The following is a 21,439-nucleotide window of genomic DNA, read 5'->3' on the forward strand; positions in this document are numbered from 1 at the left end:
CCGACTAATTACAGTAGTAATATCACAAATTAAATTATTTAGCAACTTAAATAATTACTCATAACATCTTAGAAAGATCTTAATAATACTGAATAATATATCAAAATCTGTAAATATTTAAAAATCTGTAAATACTTAATAAATATTATCTCAGCTGGGGATCAAAGCCAGCGTTTATATTCCTTATTAGTTGTATAAAATTATTTTATTAAATGTAAATAAAATATAAAAAGTCCTTCAATTGCTTTCATTGCAAATTGTCGATGATTGAACGATCAACTATTGATAGTGGGCAAAAATTTTCTAGTCCAATATTTATTACTGACTTATGCAACGTGAGATTAAACATTTAATAGCACGTTGCAAATAACGCGGATAATTGCGTGTTTCTCGCTTTCATATCTTGCAATAGGGACTTATCGCGTTACACGGCACATAAATGAAAATACGAGTTACGCTTTCATAGGAAATATGAGACCGCGACTCCGGTAACAAAGGCTCGACAGAACGTACCGACTTCTTCGCGAATAGAACTCGCGGAATTCTACTATGCCAGATTCTGGACCTCCTACCGCGATAGACGCCGATAATTACACCCTGATCGATGAGGTCGCCCCGGGCCATCGACTCGTGGCTCCGGAGACTCGTGGCTCTCGTTATATCCAGCCATTCTCCGAGATAATAAATGACGGCCTCGGTAGCCAATCAGCGTAAGTCACGGAGGATTTCTTTTTTCCAATAACGAAATTTATGCCCGCCCGAACGCGCACAACCCCCAGGAGGGTTGTAAACTGCGCCTCGCGAGTGAACTTGTCGCTTGAAAAGAGCATTAGTTTAACGGCCCGTCGTTTTAGATCTTTGAATTTGCCATTGGCAAATGATGTGTGAAAGTCTATTATTCTTACATGAAAAATAATTACTGCAATGTTTCGCAATAATCGTACATATTCGTCACAATTCATGTATTCGTATTTAGTTTAAAAGATTATAGTACTTTTCAAAGGAGCTTATTTTCAAACTCTGAAAAATGAAACGTATTTCCTTTGTATGCTGAAAGAAAAATAAGAATAACAAGAAGAAGAATTTATCTCGTGATACATAAAATTGCAATCTCTAAAAGTGTGCAATAACTTCGCATCTTGGATAATAAATATAAAGAAAGGTACTTTAATAACATCAAATATGAAAAAGCATGGAACTTGCGTTAACCTTGACCGATTCGTTGAATCTCGCGAATATTCGTGTTTATTTTAAATGTACCATTGATTGAAATATTGGTTTGTGTTTCTTGGAAACAAAACTCAATACGTTGTATTATTAAAGTGAAGAGAAACGGAATACTGCGCCTTTTCTATTATTCATGATGAATAGCAAACAGCATTTTATCTTCGTTGATTTATTTATACAGTTTCGATTGTTCTGTGGCAAACTAGTATTGCTTTTCAAAATTTAACATTTTTTCACTATATGTGTAAAATTCACTACTTTTATTAAATTTTAAGAGTAAAAAAAAGTATTATATACACTATAGTTCAAAACTTTCAACACATCTTATGTTTTTGCTAACGATTCAATTTTTTATTTATGAAATATAAAAATTATTATATTCTCGTCTCAAATAGACAAATAACATATATATCGATAGAAAGAAATATTAATTCAAATTTTGTGCTATCGATAAATTTGGATATCATAATTAACAATAAGAGAATGAAAACAATATATATATATTTTATCTCAGAAAAGCATCAAATTAAATCTTTGATTAAGTTCTTGAAAAATTTATCATTAGAAAGCTAAGAATTCTACTATAAAAATCCAAAGAAATGAAGAGAACTTGCAAAAATAAAAAATCAGAGAAAAAAATGAATTCTTTTTATAATTATAGTGAAAATATGTAATAATAAATTTAAAAGAATAATGCATGCAAACTGTACTCATTTTCTTTCATTTATTTTCTTTTCTCTCATGTATTCTTTTATATGATGAAATTTTCATAAATGGAGAGTGTTTTAAAACTTTCGAGCGAAGTGGATATACATTTATAGTCGTATATACATAGATCAAATCTCTTAACTTGTTATCATTTGATATTCTATGCACGTAATCCAAATTGTTAATTCTAAATTGTTGATAGCAAATTGGTTACGTACGTGCCGTCGCTTATCAAATATAATTGTAACAGATGCTTGATTTGCACGCAAATCAAGCGTCCCATAAAATTGCGTGTGCATGCTTGTCGAGATCTCATCTGTGTAATAACACAACGCGTGTAAATTTGCCCTACGGGTAAATTTTAAATTAAAGAGAGAATTTTTTTCGTTATTAAAGAAACTTAAAAAATGAAACTTGTTAATTTATGAGACCCATGGGTGTTTTTGGTTGCTAGAAAAAATTACGTAGCAAAGTTTATTATAATTTATTATGTTATATAATTTATGTTGTATAATTTTATGTTTATTGTACTTAACTAATTTATTTCATAATGTTATTTATTCATTTTTGTTATTTATTCATTAATCATTACATTTATAAGAAAAATGTATTTTACATGTTACACGACATAACAAATAATATGATATAAAAAATATAAAAAATTTATGTAACGAATAAATCTTTTCTACATTGTCTCATCAGTTGTCTTACTACTTGCACTACTTTTGCAGCATTGTCTAGCACAATTTATGAAGTTACATTAAAAGTACATGAATATGTAAAAGTCTGGAGAAAAACATTGCTAACGCGTTACGCCATGTCAGCGACATTTTTATGTGGATAAAAAGAATTTCCGTGTGTAATAGAAAAGTTTGACCAATGGGATAGAAGCATTTAAAAAAAAAATAATGCAAACTCTAACTTGCGAAGAAAATTATGCTTGCGGCTTTTGTGCTCATACTTCATCACTTCCAATGACTTCCGTTTCCGAATGTCGTTTCTCTACCGTTTCTGGACTTATGTCGGAAGAATAGATAAAAAGAGACATTTCAGTATAATATACTCGATAACGTAAAGAAGAAAAGAAGCAATGTTGAAAGACAAAAATAGTAAGTAACCAGTAAGAGCAATAAACACAATAAAATATAAATCTGAAAAATTTTAATAAATCATCTTATTATTTGCATTAAATTTATTTATTTAAAGAATTTTTTCTCATTATAAAAATGAGAGAATAATATAATATTGATTATGATATAACATGCCGACGAAGAATTATTTTATTCTAACAGAAAACTCACTAACTACTATCATCCCGATAATAAATGTGCAGAGTAAAATAAATGAAGTGGACAAATGAAGTGGAAACAAAATGAAATGTTTTCATGGTTTTCATGATTTTACAGGGCTGATTTAGCGCGTCTCTCCGTTCTATATTTGTAATTATGTCAGAGAGCGTCTGCGGTATCCCGAAATATCGGTCTTTCGTGTCTTCAGCTTCATCATAATTTTTCCCATGGGTCGCAATGTCGCAATCCTGAGAACTCTAAAACGTATTCATTAAGTAACGCAACGTTACAGCGTTCTGTTTTATTTTAGCAAGAGTTATAGCAGATAAAGCAAGAATCTCCGATGTCATCACGCTTGGAATGTCACGTTTCTTTCACTCGCGAGAAAGTGGACCTGCTGAACGTTCGTTGATCCTCTCGACCGTAAACGTCGTCTGTTTCCTCTTCAGATCGAAACATCTCTTTGTAAATAACCGTACACGAAATCTCGAGGTTACTCGCGCGCAACGCAAAATCGTTACGCTTGCGAAGGGAAGTCGCGCGTTTATTTTCACGACGTTCCGTGGTGCGCAATACAACGCGAATTTTACGGTACGGATATTTGGTTCGTCGAACCCGACAAGGTACCTCTATAACTCTACTTTTCATAAAACCTTACAGTCTCCTTAAAAAGATGATTAAAAATAGCTGTAGAGATTAAGAATTAAAGATTTAAAATGCAATGCTTTTTCAGAAATTAAATAACAGTGTAAAATTAAAATGTGCTACGCGATGAAAAATACGGATTTTAAGACAAAAAATTAAATAATACTAATGTACAAATATTTTCAAAATAATTTTTAATTAAATAACCTTTATACTTTAATATATATATTTAAAATATACATATTAAAATTATAAATAATAAATAGAATATAGATATAAATTAAAATGTTAAGAATATTTTTCTGAATATTTAAGAAAAATTGCAAAATTATATCAGAAGAGAAAAATTCATGTCGGCTTCTTAATTTAACATGTTTTAATCATATCGCAGTGAAAGAAATAAATGTGTGAGGCGATACGTATTACTTTATAATCGCGCCGAAGCGGACAGAGTTAACAAATTTTACACGATCATACATGCTTTCTCCTCCATTCATACGCAAGATCTTATTCGTAAAATGTGCGAGGCGAGTCCGGATCGCGAAAGTTTCGAGTTGTATAAAAAAAATTGATGACTTCGAGGTGAATGGCGCTATATAGTGACTGCATATTTATGGGATACTTTTACGTTTATGACAGCGCGATACAACAAACGAGTTTCTTTTGAAACATTATTATGCATATCTACTTAACTTCATTTATATATAATACATATGTATACAAAAAATATAACGCAAATTTAATAATTGTTTGTAAATAAACTTCAAATTGAAGATAAACAACTGTTGTAAATAAACAATTTTTGACCAAGTAATTTAAATAAATTTCTACGCCAATCTATTTTTGTTAATACAATACAATTTTTGAATTATCTATTTTTGTTTATTTACTTTAAAAATTCTTCTAGAATAAACATTTTATTTATATTTTATTATATTTTTTAATTTACTAGAAAGAATTGTAATAATCTTAGTAATCTTAGTAAAACAATTAATAAGCAAAATTGTATTTATTCGCTTTTGGTTAAAATTAATTGATGTTCCAATTGACATCAACTAAAAGTAATACATATAATATTACTTCATACTCAATGCTGTAATTGTTATGTAAGACCATATATTACACTTATATTGCTAAGTGCAAAATTATAATATTGATATTATATTACTTTTGGTGTCGATTGCAGGAATAGTAGTACTCTTTGAATATCTTCACGTACTTAATTCGTGTCTTAAAATCCCATATCATTCGTGAAATGCTATCAACCGCCGACGGGGATATATTTGCAACACTAAATCTCTCTTTATATTTGTGTTACGAACAATGATTCATGACGATTGTGTTTACCATTTATGGCAAAAATACGATGTCATAGACACGTATGGATCGATAATTTATTGATTATCCATGACTCGTAGATCTTTCTATTCTCCCTTTCTCTCTCCTTTTTTCTCTCGCTCGTTTTCTTACACGCGAGCGAGGTTCTTTTGCGGTGCCCGATTCGGATGCATTGCGACATCATACCACTGACGATCTTCTAGAAACTTTGCCAGAGGTATGGTTTAATTCACCGCGATTTCCCTGTCGACATCCGTGGAAACTTAGTTTAATCTCTATTTTCGCAACACTGTTTATCCACTGCGAGAAAAACCGGCCGCGAGATTTTCGGTCGACAGCACGAAGTCAATAAGTATCGTGTGTCGCGAGATGTGGAAAGAGTAATTTCTCTTGAAATTATTGAGAAAAAGAGAATAATAAAAGCGAGAGTAGTTAATGATATCTTGTAGCAAGAATAAAGTTACCTAAACGCGATAATTTTATATATAATTATTATAGCAAAACGGAAATAACACATTTTCTTCTTTATTTTCAATACATTTAATAAATTTTTTTATACAAAAAAAGAAAAAATAACGTAAATAAATTTTGTGCAAAATGAAAAGTCACTTACCCATCAATATGATCAGATCCACTTTTCACAGGTCCGTTTGCGAATTCCGGCGGTGGATCCGGAGTATTCGGACTAAGAGGGCTCATGGGTCTTCTAGAATTCTCGCCAAGAATGTCCTCGAAATCTACGACGGGCGCTACACCTCGCACAGACGCCTTCCTCACTAACGAAGGCGATGACAATTTCTGATGCTTTATCATGTCGGTAGTAGCACCATATGAGAACGGTTGGCTGGTCTGCCTGGCGTGATATGGGATGTCCTCGTCGATGAAATCGATGTTACCAGGCGGCGAGAAAGAATCCGTCTGTTTCCTATAGGAGTCGGAAGATTCAGATATTTTCCGATCTGGAGACATGCGATACTCGAAATCACGATGCTCGATGCTCTTTGATGAATCTCTGTACTCGTTCTTCAGAGTGCTGTAACTGCTGCTTGAATTGTAGGGTGGACTTGATTCTTTACCGGCTCCGTAACTCCTGTAGGAATCTTTCAATGTGGAATAAGTAGACGTTGGATGGCTGCTGCCGTGACTGCTATAGCTGCGTGATTCCTGAATGTACATCTTCTCACTTCGGTCGCGATTGTAATCATCTGTCGGAGGATCTGGCATAGACTGTAAAAACAATTTCATAACATGATTTGTGAATAGCGAATATTTTTTTTAATTCTTTCACTTTTTTTATATAATTAACTTTTTTTATACAATATTTTTTTTTTATTTATGAAATATATTAAAGATCTCTATGAATGCTTAATTATTGAGCTAGATAAACATGCAATGTTTTAAAGTAATTCTCATTAATCTATCATAATTGTGTGAAGACTTATGATAATATTTAAATAAAAAGTTGCTCAAATTAGCTCCGCTTCCTAACTATTTATCATAATTGGCCAACTTTATTACCTCGACTGTAAGCATCATATCATGAAGAAGTTTGTCGAGATCTCCGTGAGCTTGATTTTCTGGCTCGGGTTCTGGTGGGCTGGGTCTCTGCGGTGGTGCACTACTTATGCCACTATCCATAGAAACCGTCAATGGCGAGCCACGAGCACCTCCTGCAGCGCTCTGATGCACCACGGCGTACAAGGACCCATCTATAGGACCGCAGGTATAACCCAAGCCACGAGGTGAAGTCTGAACCGAAGAACTCGAAGGAGGTGGTGGTGACAGTGGAGTCTCACGACCTTCTAGACAAAAACATGCGTCCAAATATAATAAAATAATAAGAACAATTCAACAAAAAATATTTAATAATTTTATAATAATAATTTTAGCATATGTTTCAAGTTTTACTGACTATATCTCTATCTATATTTTAAAATTCCACTTATTTTATTTCGTTAACTGTTTATATTATTTTAATTATATTATTAGAGCAGAATTGATAATTATTATTTATTTAGATTATCTTTTCTTAAATTAATTAATCCGACATCAAATATAATTACATAAATAAAACATTTTAGATTTGAATGATAATGAGAGCCATTCACGTAAAGCTAACAAGTTGAGCCATAAATAAATTCTTTCAGATTCTTCTTACGTCGGAATATCTGCGGGCGCCCGCGTGAACTATAATTCCGCGAGCTGGAAATCGAGGAGCTTGTTAGAGGAACAACCGCCAGCCATAAATTGTTGACTGACGCTGCTCTTGAGTACGAATTGTAACAAGGGAGTTAAGAATCGTCTATTACATACATTCCTCTCTCTACTAACGCATCATGTCATTTAGAGCTAATTGCTCGATCAATTTTTGCAATATATTACGAGTATTTATAATTGAAGTCAAAATGAATTTATAACTTGATCATTCATTATAAGTTCTTCTTCATTAATTTTTTCTGAGATAGTTAGAAACCTATTTTAGAAACATGAAATTCGTATTACAAAGAAATACATTAACATTTGTTGATCCTAATATTAATGTAAATGTTTTTGATACAAAATCCGTTACAATTAAATTAACGCAAATATTTCCGTAACGAGTCTCTTACAAAGTCGATGTCGCAATTTAAGCGACCATAGTTGACGCAACACTTGTTACAAGCATAATTCTTGGAAACTCATTGCACTGTTGTGTTACTAAGCTCGCAACAAGGGTTTCTAGAAGTCTACGACCAACCATGATTATTTGATCCCCGACGGCATCTTGGCCGCTTTCTTAGGGCGCAACCTCAACGGAGTCTTTTTTCCCGATGACCTCGTGACACAAGGCTAACCTACCGCAAGAATTACGTCATCTAAAGCACGCGAATTACTCAACCATAATATAATACGGATCAATGATGAATTGACGTAACTTGACTAAAAGAGAAAGGATGAGAAGTTGAAAATTATAAAACAACTTTTTAGCTGTACCATAAATAATTTTACGATTAGCATTGTACAGCATTGTGTAAGAAATTGAGTAAAGATACAGGAAGAAATAAATTAGATATCTTCATGATATTATTCTCAATCGTCAATAAACAAAATCAGAAATTATTTATCATAAGATAATATTATAAATTAATATTAAGAATTAATTTTGTAATCATTAAGAAAGTAAAAATAAATAATAAAAATTAAAAAACAAAATTTAAATATAATCTTTAGATTTTAAATATTCTCGTTAAAAATTCTTTTATATATTGATAAAATCTCATCAGCTAGCTATTAATAGCGTGAAAGCTTCTGGGAATAGAATTTACACTGATTAAAAAGAAATGCAAGAAGAAAACGAGAGAATGGTAAGAAGTTTATTTAGCTCTCAAGCAAACTTGGGTAACAATGTTGAGGATAAAAAGGCGCGAACGCAACTGTAGGTACAAGTAACAAAATCGAGAACACGCTGGAGAACCAGGGTCAAACTTTCAGCAAACGATAAAACTTTATTTGAATTTACTCGTAAAGAATGGGAGAAGTACAATGAGAAAATGAAAGTTTAGATACGCGACATTATGAACTTTTCCAAGTGTTAGACATTCAATTATTACGATATATCAATAATTCATTTCGAATTCCGAAAATAACAATAATAGCGACTTGATAAAACAGCGCATCTCTCTCTCTCTCTCTCTCTCTCTCTCTCTCTCTCTCTCTGTTCTTCCTTTTTTCCTCTCCCTCTCTCTCTCTGTCTCTCTCTCTCTCTCTCTCTCTCTCTCTCTCTTTCTCTTTCTGTCTATCGTATACAATAATCATTACTTCTACTGCATCTATATTTTATATCTCATACATAAAAACAGAAATCGTTTTCAAGAAGAACAAATAGATTCGCTTTGGACAAGTGAAGGATTAACAACACGACAAGAGAGTGGTGCCGACAAGAAACTTGTTCCCAAGAGATCCGTATATTCGATGCGAATCAACCAAGACCCCAGCTGATGTTTCCTACGGCGCTATTCGGCCTGCTCTTCACGTCCGGTTTGCACAGCTGAGATCTTCGCTACCTCGTATCATGCACCGACAATCGTTACGTCAAAGAGCGTAATGCGAAAAAGAATTCGCGAGAAACATGCAATGAAACACGTGCAGCGATAACCTCGAAATGAGGATTGGGGTAGTCTTTGGTATAATGGAGGAGCACTTAATGGGTCTCTTCATCGAGATGCGAATTCAGTAGCACCGCGTGTGTGTGTAGAATTTCATGGCGGCTTATTCTACGTCCTACAACTAGATCTCCATTTTTTTTCTCTTTCTTTCTTCATCCCCTTCTCTTTGGAATCGTCCGCTTTGATCTCATATTTCGTGCGCCGGAGCGCAAGTGTGCAATGCACTTGAGGCCTTAGGCCCCTGTCACACTCTACGTCTTTCTCCGATGACAGCGTTCTACCCTGACGCAATCGCGCCAATTACAGTCGCTGGATTATCGACTTAATTGGAATTCTCGGAGTGTAATTATTTGTCCACGTGGAGCGATATGTATACGTACGATTGGGTCATAACATAATTCGATCGCCGGAATGTTTGTTTCTTTCACCCCGCCGGCTGAAACGATCATTTTGGCATTTACGAAACATCATGTTATTTGTAAACTGTATCCCATATTTTATAAGACACAATTGATATCTGTGCAATTTAGTTTGTATTTCTTTCACTTTAGAATTAAAAAAATAAAGATATTATTAACGTTGCAAAGTGTATTATCAATTAGTGTAAACAATTAGTGTAAACTTGAGATAATTAAAGATTTAATTAACTAAAGTCCCGCGGTTTCCATCATTTAAACAGTTTGCTATATTTTGTGTTTTAACTCTTCACTATTTTCTTAATAAAGATGTTTCGATCATTACTAATGCCGCCTAAAGAGGGCAAAAACTTTACTGCATATTCACGATTTAACCGGAAAAAATGTAAACGACCGTAACGAATTACGAATCGCTATTATCTTTTTACAAGTTTGCTAAGATAATGATGTGATTGAGATCGGCGATCGGGCTAATTTAGAATCATGATGGAGATTCCACGAAGGACACCGAGTATAATCTCTTAGGGCCGTGCGGGAAGTCTCATCTGAATTCAATCGTCGTCGCTATCTCGTTGACACATCGCGACTGGCATAAATCATTTTTATTTGAGTGACTCTCGTTTATTATACTTGAATCAGCCCGCGCGTTCTGTCAATGACAACTAATCTACCACCTCGGGCAGATAAAATGCATTTAACATCTACTTACAACATACACGCGTAAACAAGATCGCATTACAAATAATGTAATCTGATATAAATTTGTGAATAAATCTCTACGTATTCTTTGTTTGTTTTTCAAATAATTAATGTAATAAAATATTTTAATATATTTTACATATATAAGAACTAGTTAACAAATATATTTTAGATTCCATTATTTTTTTACCCATCCAAATTATCTCGCTTTCATAATAATATTATGTGTTAAAATAATAATATTATGTGTTAAAAATATAACGATATATGCAGTACTAATCGAATTTTAATAATCATAAAAGAGATAGTTACCTTTGAAGGCTATTCAAAATTGATCTTATAATTAATTCAACGCTACATGAGCGAGAACCCATTTTCGCGTGTATACATGTTTAACAACGAGAATCCCATCGTTGCTTGTCGATCGAAGATTATTGCCACCGCGATATAGTCTGATATAGCCTCTTTCAAAACATGATGATGAAATTGGAATATGGGGTACACAACCGTTGATGATATTATATGAGGATTTAATAGTGTTGATGAAGACACGATGAAAGCGTGAAATGTGCCAGCATGCAATCCATAACTTTTGCCGTTTTTTTACGTTAATAACGTAAATGAGAGAATTCGTGATATTTTGTAATTATTGTAAATAAAAACTCTTATAATATTTTCAACAACACGCCTATAACTTTTCTTAAATGGTAATTCGAAATTGCCTCATGCATCAGCGTTGTAATACCACCTACTTCGAGACCACCTTGGGCTTCTTCGAAGAATGAAGTCAGCCGGAAGGCAAGACCGATGATTTTTGGCTGATTTAATGAAGCAAGTTCTCATCGACGCCACGTGAAAGTAATTGCCCCAAGGAAAGACGCAACGATCGCGTCAACGCATTGCGTGCTCCAAAACATTTACCGGACGCCCGTCTGCAGGTTTGAGATTGACGCATCGTTTGGATAAAAGTGAGACGAGTAGCCATTAACGTTCGATCGTATTAAATTATCGGAGGCATCTCATAACCCAGACATGCAACGATCGACCTAAGTATGATTAAATTGCCATTGAAGCGGCGCGCAAGGATACTAAAAATAGTAATGCGACAGAGAGAGAAAGAGAGAGAGAGAGAGAGAGAGAGAGAGAGAGAGAGAGAGAGAGAGAAATGCTAATAGCGCAATATTCTGTACACATAAAAAAGTACATGACAGCTGTAACAATGCGATTACGCGCCGTAACGTAAGTGGACATTTAACTATTCTTAAAGATATATTAATTAACCCTGAGGCTTCCTGCTCGCGGGGAGTCGAGTTGACTCTAAACCGCAAGTAGTCCATATCTCGAAAACGCGAGCGGTTTTCTCGTTTATCACACCCTAGAGCGTTGCGGATATAAATTCTGTAGCATTGCGGCGCAATCTGGAAAGCGTGTGCACTCTAGCCGCATACAACTGCAACTGCATGCCGCGATCGCTGATCATGCGGCGGATAGCGGCGTCGCCGTCGGCCGCACGTTCCAGCGCGAATCGGTCGGGGATTTATCGCATCAAATGATACCGTCGAGCTAGCTTTCCGTCTGACCCTTATTGCAATTTCTCCGACATGCGTCGTGCTTTTTGCACTTCATGCCGTGATGCGAGAATGCGTGATGTGGTGTGCCGCCGCATCAAGAATCGAAGAACGAAATCGGTTCTCGTGCGATTTATCGCCATCATTCATCATTCACGAGCAATCGCATAACGGGTGATTGAAGTGTCTTGGAGCACTGTGCGTCATGTATGCGGAAAATACGTCTGTAATATGTAAATTTTAATTTTATCACTGAAAGGAAAGTTTTACTCAGAGAAAAGGTTGTTTCGATTTAAAGAAATTTTCTTTGCTATACTGTTAAAGAAAAAATTTATTTGATTTGTAAAAAAATTTCTTTGATTTAAACATTATTTTTTCAAATTAAATAAAATTTATTTTAAAGAAATTATGTTCAAATCTAAGAAATGATATTGAAATCATGATTTGTTTAAATCAAAGAAATTTTTTCTTTAATCGTAATAAAGAAAATTTCTTTAAATCGAAGCCTTTTTTCTGGGTGTTATTGAAAATTATATCTGATATAAAAATTCTTAAACTGCATTTAATATGTCGATTAATGGGAATGATAAAATAGACTAATAAAATATAGACTAATAAACTTAATAATCTATATTATCAAATTAAATAATAATAAAATTTTTTTAATAATATATTCTTTTAAATGCAAATTTTCTAATAAGTATCTAATAGAAAGATAGTTAATAGTATTTAGTATTTTAGAAAGAAGTTTGTAGGGAATATAAAAAAAATTGAATCCGATAGTGTTTATTCAAAGCAACATAAAATATTACCGTCATTTAACGTTGCCCCGATTTACAAGTTTAACGAGTTTTGCTTGGAACAAACAATCTTCCAAGAGAACGACATACATTTCCCAGTACCCTAATATAAACGTCAAAGCGAGCGATTGCGAGTTGTGTAAATGCGAAGCGTGTGGGACGAAATACCAATTAATTAATACTATTGCCTATAATAATCTCGCGATTGTAGATCTACCTAAAGACGATATCGGCGCGATATCAACGTCGCAATGCGCGTCGTAAAATCATCCGAGTGTACAAACTGATAAACTTTATCTCTACGACAAGGGAACATTTTCGCGAAAAGAGGAAATAATATTGATTATCTTTAGCGGAATCAGTGAATCGTACTAATAATATCATTTTATCAGTGCAGATTCAGATACACTATTAAAAATAAAATGTTAATTTTAACTTAAAAGCATACATTTAAAATTAATATTTTTGTACAAAAAAATATTAATTTTAACATTTTTATGTATCAGAAAGTCCATGTTTTTAAATTAAAACTAATATTTTATTTTTAACAGTGTATTTATTACAATAATTATAGTAATGATAGAAAGAACTTTTACACAACTGTTTTTATATGAAAGAATCACACTAATAGAAAATTGAATGAGTTAGTTTTACATATAATATAATTTATAACGTGAACAGATGTCATAAACATAAACTTTAATAATAGATTATTTTGAGTTATGGTATATCAAAAATGCTTCTTGAATAAGTTTTATATTTTTGATACACCATAATTTAAAAATTATCCATTAAATTTTATATGTCTAGCCGACATTCATAATCGATTCTTATATTTAAGACAGTCTTATATTTAAGACTGTCTTAAGTCTAATCTTAAAATATCATTAACCAATTAGAGCATTAGCATTTTAAGATGTTACTTAAGTCTGGTCTTAAAATAAGAACTGACTATGTAAACCGGCTTGTTTACGATATTTTTTGTTCATCATGTTATAAGCTATTTTTATATAAGCTAACTCATTTCACCAAAACTCAATTTTCCACATAATTATAATATATGGAATCCTGTATTTAAACAACTAACTCTTTTCATTATTACTGTCTAGTTAAATTATCAAAAGAGACACGGCAATAATTATGCATGTACGCATTAACGCTGCACTGAGTCAATTATTCAATTGGCATTCTGGCGGAGTGCGATGACATGCGGTTTGCGTGACCATTGGCAGTCGCTATCAGGATAACGACGATGGCAACCGTCTAACTATTTCAATTTCTCACTGCTTAACACCGTAAAGAAATCGCGCACGTGCAACCACAGAGCGCATTCGTACCACCGATACTAGGTTGGATATGGTAATTAGATTCTCGCGCGAGAACGTCATCGCTGTAGCTGGCTCGCACGTTCGCTTTCTCTGTCTTTCTCTTTTTGCCAAAGCAAATTTATACTTAATTCCGGCTGTTAACTTATTTTACAAGCCAGGTTGCTATGATTTAATCGTGGAATTCAGGGATAGGACAAGTGCGACACGCGTGAGTGCGGATATGATAGCGAGTATGAGAAATTTAAAGACGGGGTCCCGCAAGACAGGTTTACGATGCTTAGTGGGTTTCCTCTGTATATTCAAATGCGGATGTAAATTAAAACTTTCTTGGCAACTTACGCCTTTAGATCCATAATGAAAATGTGAGAAATTCAAGAAGGAAGTTAGAATAGAACATAATATTATTAGTACGATGCAAAATCTTGCCAGCGATAGATTGACAATGGTTCTATTAATGTAGCCATCGAATTGAAGTAACATTATCTTTTATATGTAAAAATAAATCCTTTATGGATATAATGGATATAACTAGATAGTGCAGAAAAAAACATGCTATTGAAAGAACTTTGTTAAAAATGTCGAAATATGATGGTACATGATAGCATCTTAAAATTAGCATTTTGAACTCTTTTTTTAGTTTGTGCTCCATATTATTGAAAATCTTATTGGCCTTAATTCCTTTATCAACTGATTTAACTCCTATTTTATCTCAGAAGTTAAAATCTTTACAGATCCTCAAAAAAACAGAATTTGAAAAAGTTAACTCGTTTTTGAGAAATCTTACAGATGGACAATCGTCAAAATAGACAGATCAACACTAAAATTATAAAGTAGTTTGCTAGGCTGCACTACTTAACTAAAAATTTAATAATATTTTGAGAATATTTGAGAATATAAAATATATATTTTTGAGAATATCTTGAAAATATAAAAAAGCAATTTTTTTTAATGCATTGATATTCGTTCAAACGTTTCAAATTTCTAATTACATCTTCATAGCGAACGAAGCGACTATCATAATTAACCGAGAAACCAATTTGCATAACAAAGCAGCCGCCCACGTAGATTTTTCAATGCATACAATAGCACCGTGTTCGTATGGCAAAAAAAACCTTTTCATTTCGCATCGTATAACCATTTCATCCTTCCTCGTCCTTCACTGGTCTTCCATCCCGAAGAACAAATCGCTAATATGCGAGGTAAAATTTAACATCCTCCCTTTGGATTCTATTCATTGGCATAAGCCATCATTATCTTCAGATGGACGCCAAAGGGAAGAAGACGTGCAAGTACTACTAGATGCGAAAGAAAAATGAAGGTGAAGGGGAGAAGAAAGAGAGAGAGAGAGAGAGAGAGAGAGAGAGAGAAAGGGAAAGAAAAAAATGTAGGGATGAATTACTTGTTTGACAGCCTGATAGAGATTCATAAGCCGATGGGAAGTGGGCACTAAGGTCCGGTCAGGAGTACACGTTCCACAACCGATGACAAAAATATGAGAGACGAAGGCGTGGTAGCCGTAGGGAATCGTACAGAGGGAAGATATAAGAACTCGCGCGGATTTCTATTAGCTGTGATTAAGGCTGATTCGTGATACATTTCGCAAAATTAATTTATGGGAATAAAAATTGATTAAAAATGATTTTAATAATTACATTTAATTTAGTAAATTTTAATTAATTTTAATTAATACAATAAAATAATTAATAATATCTTCATTAAAAATAATATTTTTAGAAAAATTCAATAAGCAATTATTTTGCATTTAATTGCCATACCATTTTTAACTGCTTAGTTTTGTCGCTTGATTTTAATTATTAATCCATATTCAGTACGATTAAGTTTTTATTATTATCGTACCAAAAATTGTGTATCAAACTTCAATAACGTCAACTCCAAACGAATAAGTTGCACTAAACGATTCCTAATGCGGACACGCACCGACTGGTCCCCGGTGAAGCTATTGATACTTCTTCAGCGACTTATTTGAGAATCTCGATGGCTAACGCGCGAGAAAACAACGTGTGTTCCGTTCACCGGGAGCACAGAAACGGCACTGTGCGTTGCAAATGCCGTACGATAGTGATCACGACCACCACCACTACCACCGTCATTCGCGTTAACCACCACCACTACCACTGTCTTCGTCATCATCATCGGCGGCCAAGCCTGCGTCCTACGCAAGAAGTTGACATGGCGATATGGAGTTTCGGAGCTGCTTCTCCTCGTCGCGGCTCCATATAAACACATGCACGCACGGTGATCACGTGCGTGCAGATATGCGATTTCGCAGACCCCGAATCGCGCAGCTTTTCGTTTCCATCGAGATTCACACATGAAACGTACCTTTAAAATTCAGGTACGAAAAATATATGTGTATTTAGGACGTACGCTGACGTGTATAAGATCTTACATTCGATTCGAGTACTTTCTGAAGCGCCTTTGTGTAAGTGGGCCACAAGTACTTTCTCGTACTTGTCCGAATGACGGCTTTTCAAAGACGTCATTCATTTTTACAATTAATAATAATAAATCAAAAGCGCTGAATATGAAATCAGAATATATTGCGGGCGTATAAATAATGAACGTACGACTATTAAACGATGGTCGTATTGATAGCTTTTATTTTGCACGCATATATACCTACTCAGATGACAAAACAATCGGTATAATCGTGGGTCCGTTTGATTCATGTATTTCCACTTATATACGCACACCGCCGTTCCGTTACGCATTAGTAGCGTACTATGGTGCACGTGTTTCCTCATGTTACGTGGAGATCGCACGTGTGCGCGTCTTATTCCATGGTATGGGTATATCGTTGCGTCTCTCGTGGAGAACCCCTCTACTCATTCGAAACGGCCTCCAGTCGCCGGTCCTTCTACGGCAACTCTCGGCTCGCCGCGTAAGCCGGCTGGCTACGTCGTCTTCGTCGTCTTTCTCGGCGGTTGGTTGATCGCACACGTCGATCCCGTCGTACGCGCACGCATGCATACACCGCCGTTATTTGGCGTGCACGAGAAAACGGTTCCCGCACTCAAATTGGGACCAAATTGACGAGCGCCTGCGATTTGTACCGCGCCGCTACGATACCGAAATTAAAGGCCACGCTCGGGAAAGGCGGGCTGCGGTACGAACCGTAGCCGCTCAAATGGCTCGCTTGGAAGATCATTAAGATGTACACACGTCAAGTGTATTTGGTGGCTTGTCTGTTTCAACAAGATTCCAGAACACGTTCCTCGGAATTCAGTCTAAACCCTATCGTCCAGTATGATAATATATTTGATTGTCTGTTTCGACAAGATTCCAGAACACATTCCTTAAAATTCAGCCTAAACTCTATCATTCAATATGATAATATATTGACTGAAACAGTCGTAAACGTTTTCTCCTTTTTCTTACTGTTCTTCGTATTTTTCTCCTTTCTCAAGGTTCTCTCGTTTTTAATAGAGCGCCGTTACGATGTCGGTTAGTTGCGGATGAATGGCTGGTAATTAATAATTCATCATTCAGCGTTGCACGTCAAAACGTACGCACGTGTGCGCAAGTAAGAACGACTTGCAAGTACCACCCTCTTGCTACCGTCTGGCACGCGAGCCGTAATGCGCTTCTTCTTTCAACTGAACGCACGTACCGCGACGCCGCGCATTCACGATCGTCGCATCTGTACCAGATGCAACTCGTGACGAATGCTAATGCACTAACGCTTAGCGCGGAACGACGGCGTACGTCGACAATGAAAGGAAATTATGACGGAGAGTGCAATTATCGTTAAGGTAATTACGATCGCGCGAATTGCACGTGCGTTGAATCGAAATGATTGATCGCTTATATATTATGATCATTGCAAGTAGTGCCCGGATATTCGTGCCGGAATTCGTCGAATATGAACTTACATCTCGCTTATGATCAATGCTTCCTTTATCGATGCCTTTATTGTTGATGAAATAGTAGTGCTTTATTATATAAAAAATGTTTATACAAAATATTATACACTCTAAATTTCTTGCAGTGAAATCTCACTCCAAGGGAATGAAAATACAATCACTTCTTGAAAAAAGTAATCTTCATTCACTCTTTCTAGAGAGTAAAATTTCACTTTTTGTGGAATGAGAGATTTCACTTTGAAATGAAAATTTACTCTAAAAAGATTGAACTCTTTTTCAAGAAGTGAAATACTTTCACTTTTTTTCAAAGGTGGTTGTATTTTCACTTTCTTGGAGTGAGATTTCGCTAAGGAATTTAGAGTATAAATTCATCAAAATGTCTAATCATTTCTAAAAAGGACTTCGTATCAAGAAAGTGCTTCGTCACTAAATTAAGAGATATAAAAGTATCAAGGAAAATTCAGATAGAATGAAATTATTTAATAGATTTATTTATAACATCTTAAGCGCTAATATGTCGGAGATTTATAACAGACGCGGAATGTATCCATCACGTAAGATTCGTGGCGTGAGTTCCGAATCATTCGCATATGTTTCAGATCTGGCTTGAAACGCGCATCTCGGACGCGTGATACGTGATTCTGGTACTGATTGCTCGTCATGGAGAACGGGAGCGCGAGCGGACACATTTGCATCGCGCGGACACGCTGTGTTAAACAAGAATAGGTTGGCCTCGCTACCCGGTAGCCTAATAATATTAGGCGCCAGGATCATAACGCATAACGTGGTACGCAATCACCTCCGATCTGCATAAACGCGCGTGGGACGTATTTAGGAATAATTAATTCACCTGGCAGCACTATTATTACGCGTCACTTGCTTATTTAGCCATTACAGGCCATACCATATACGGATACTGTTACGTTACCGCGGCGTCACCTGCAATGTGTAAAGCTTTGACAACCGATAATTAACCGCGATCGTTTAGATCACTTGATATACATGTAAACCATGTTTGTTCCTAAGCAATCGATATGTCAGCGTTTACATTAATAGCAAGAAATTTATTGATTTTGAAAGTGGTATACGACGATGAAATAAGCTTGAGATTGATATATGAAGATTGCGAGACAACTGTAGAAGGTCGAAATAATCGAGGCCTATTGACATTTCGCCTTATATTGACATTCGATATTCTAAGTGTTTGAAATGGCATTAATACTTTCGCAAGATTATATAATTTTCTGAGGAAAAAATAAGTTTATGAGATTGGCGAGTTTGAGATATTCTTTCTGTGTATTACGTTAGCTTTTATTTACTTATTGTCAGGCAAGCAATTTACGATTAGGCATCTACGAAGGATCCGGATATATGGTGGGTGAACCACTGGCAGATCGCAACCACCGATTTACTGCCTCGCGCTCGTCCGAGCGTAACGTGGCTATTTCTACTGTCGAGTAACGAAGAGCGAAAAGTTGGTCGACCACCGTCGGCAAGCGACGGTATATTCCTAGGCAACCAATCTGGGACAAGGACGCGTATACGATTTGTGCGTAAGATGACATGACGCATTACGCGTCCGTCTCGGTAACACGCGAATATGAGACGACGCCATTTACTTGTGCATCTTTTTATCAACGATCAAGAGGTGCCAGGAATGATCAATTAAATCGATAGTAGCGTTGCCAGTAGGAAAGGAACATATAAATTTATAGCATGTGGTTCTGTGAACGTGAAATGTTAAACTCGATCTATATCATTTTAGATGATATATTAATCTTCTAACATATCAGTCACTTTATAACTTAATTAATTCTTATCATTTCACATATTTTTTGTAAAATTAGTAGAAGTCATAAGATCGTAAAAAATGTTTAACTAACCTTTTAAATTATTTAATTTTTTTTCGAAAATTATGACGTAGATGTAACAAGTATATACTTTAAAGGAGCAACCACTATTCTGTTTCCAATATAAGCAAAACCGGAAATTTCGGTATTGACATTTAGTTGAAACAAAAAACGATTTCTCTTCGTACAATAGGCATCGAAGTGGCAAAATAAAACTGCTGGAGGCGGCTCTGCACGGAGGAAGCTGCACAGGATCGGAGTAAACAATGGTGACGTAACAGCGAGGAGACGTACGGCCGAACGGCAAGACAATGGGCTCTTGTCTCTGTTTTCTCTGTCCTCGCTACTCCACCTCTATCTTTTTCTCTTGTTCATATTAAATGGAGATTTTCTCTTCTTGTTTTACTGCACAATTTCTTCGATAGCGACCAAACAAAAGATCCGAGGTCGACCCATGAACAGGATTTTTGAGGATCGATAAAATGTTCGTTTTATTCCTTTTGAGAGACAAACAATTTGCACATTTTGCGAATGCAAAAAAGAATTACAATCTCACGGCTACGGCTATCAGGCGCTAAAAGCTCATCGCGTGTCAAGTGGATAACATGTGCGAAAACCAGACTAGTCTGTTTGCTATATCTGTTACTATTTAACATTTTTCTCATATTTCAACAGTTCATTTTTCCAATAAATTACCACTTTAAAAATTTTACCATTTAAATATTTTTGTTATTTTAGTTTGTTTTTTTACAAGTTTTTTCGAGTAACATAAAAAATAATTAAAAAATATAATATTAATTAAATAAAATGTTGATTAATTTTTACAGAATAAGAATTGTCTCCATATCAATAAATATTCAGTAACTAAATAGAAAATTTGAGAGAAAAGAAATTTAAGAGTAAAGAAATAATAATAGAACGTTATAATATTAATATACTTTTTATTATGGAAAAATTATATTCTATATGATGGGAAATCATGATAAATTACGACAGCTGCCAATTATGGGGTGTTTTCTCAGATTAAGCTCGATCTACGCTTTCCAGGAACCGACTTTCTCATGACATGATCCGAAGGCGATTCTCGGAGCGAGAGTAGCCCGGTCAAGCCGGTTCGCCAATTTTGGATCAAAAGACTCTATCCTGCGTGAAGTGTCGCCTTAACGGTAGACCGTAAAATTAAGGTCAATCTCCAGTCGCAAGTATCATAAAACATCGAATATTTGTCGCGAAACGTTATACAATATTATGATAAAAAGCGGCAAGAAGAAATATCTTTTACTTCAAAAGTGACATAAAAAATTAAGTTTCCCAGAAAAAGAGAAAAAACTATTTTTAATTTAACAGAAAACTATTGATTAATCAAGTAATATCGGTAAACAGAACATATTTACAATACGATCAATTTTTAACATTTTCATCTTACAGCCACTAAAAAAACCATTCTTTTGTGACAATTTACATGTTTTTTTCTTAATTACTCTTTCTAAATTGCGATTTTTTATATAATTTTTTAAATATATAATATGTATATATGATATA

At 34.7% G+C, this 21,439-nt stretch overlaps 1 protein-coding gene across 1 annotated transcript in view; it reads right to left on the minus strand.

Moving 5' to 3' along the window:
- The window catches only part of LOC108689082 (tensin-2), a 184,928-nt gene that overhangs the window by 8,377 nt on the left and 155,112 nt on the right, over positions 1–21,439 (minus strand). Inside the window, exons 11-12 of the mRNA XM_018195689.1 lie at positions 6,726–7,009; positions 5,821–6,434 (exon numbers count right to left, since the gene is read on the minus strand). Coding sequence (XP_018051178.1) covers positions 5,821–6,434; positions 6,726–7,009 — 898 coding nt within the window. The remainder of the gene's footprint in view (positions 1–5,820; positions 6,435–6,725; positions 7,010–21,439) is intronic.

Source organism: Atta colombica, unplaced genomic scaffold, assembly GCF_001594045.1.
Source record: "Atta colombica isolate Treedump-2 unplaced genomic scaffold, Acol1.0 scaffold254, whole genome shotgun sequence".
Taxonomy (NCBI): Eukaryota; Metazoa; Arthropoda; class Insecta; order Hymenoptera; family Formicidae; genus Atta; species Atta colombica.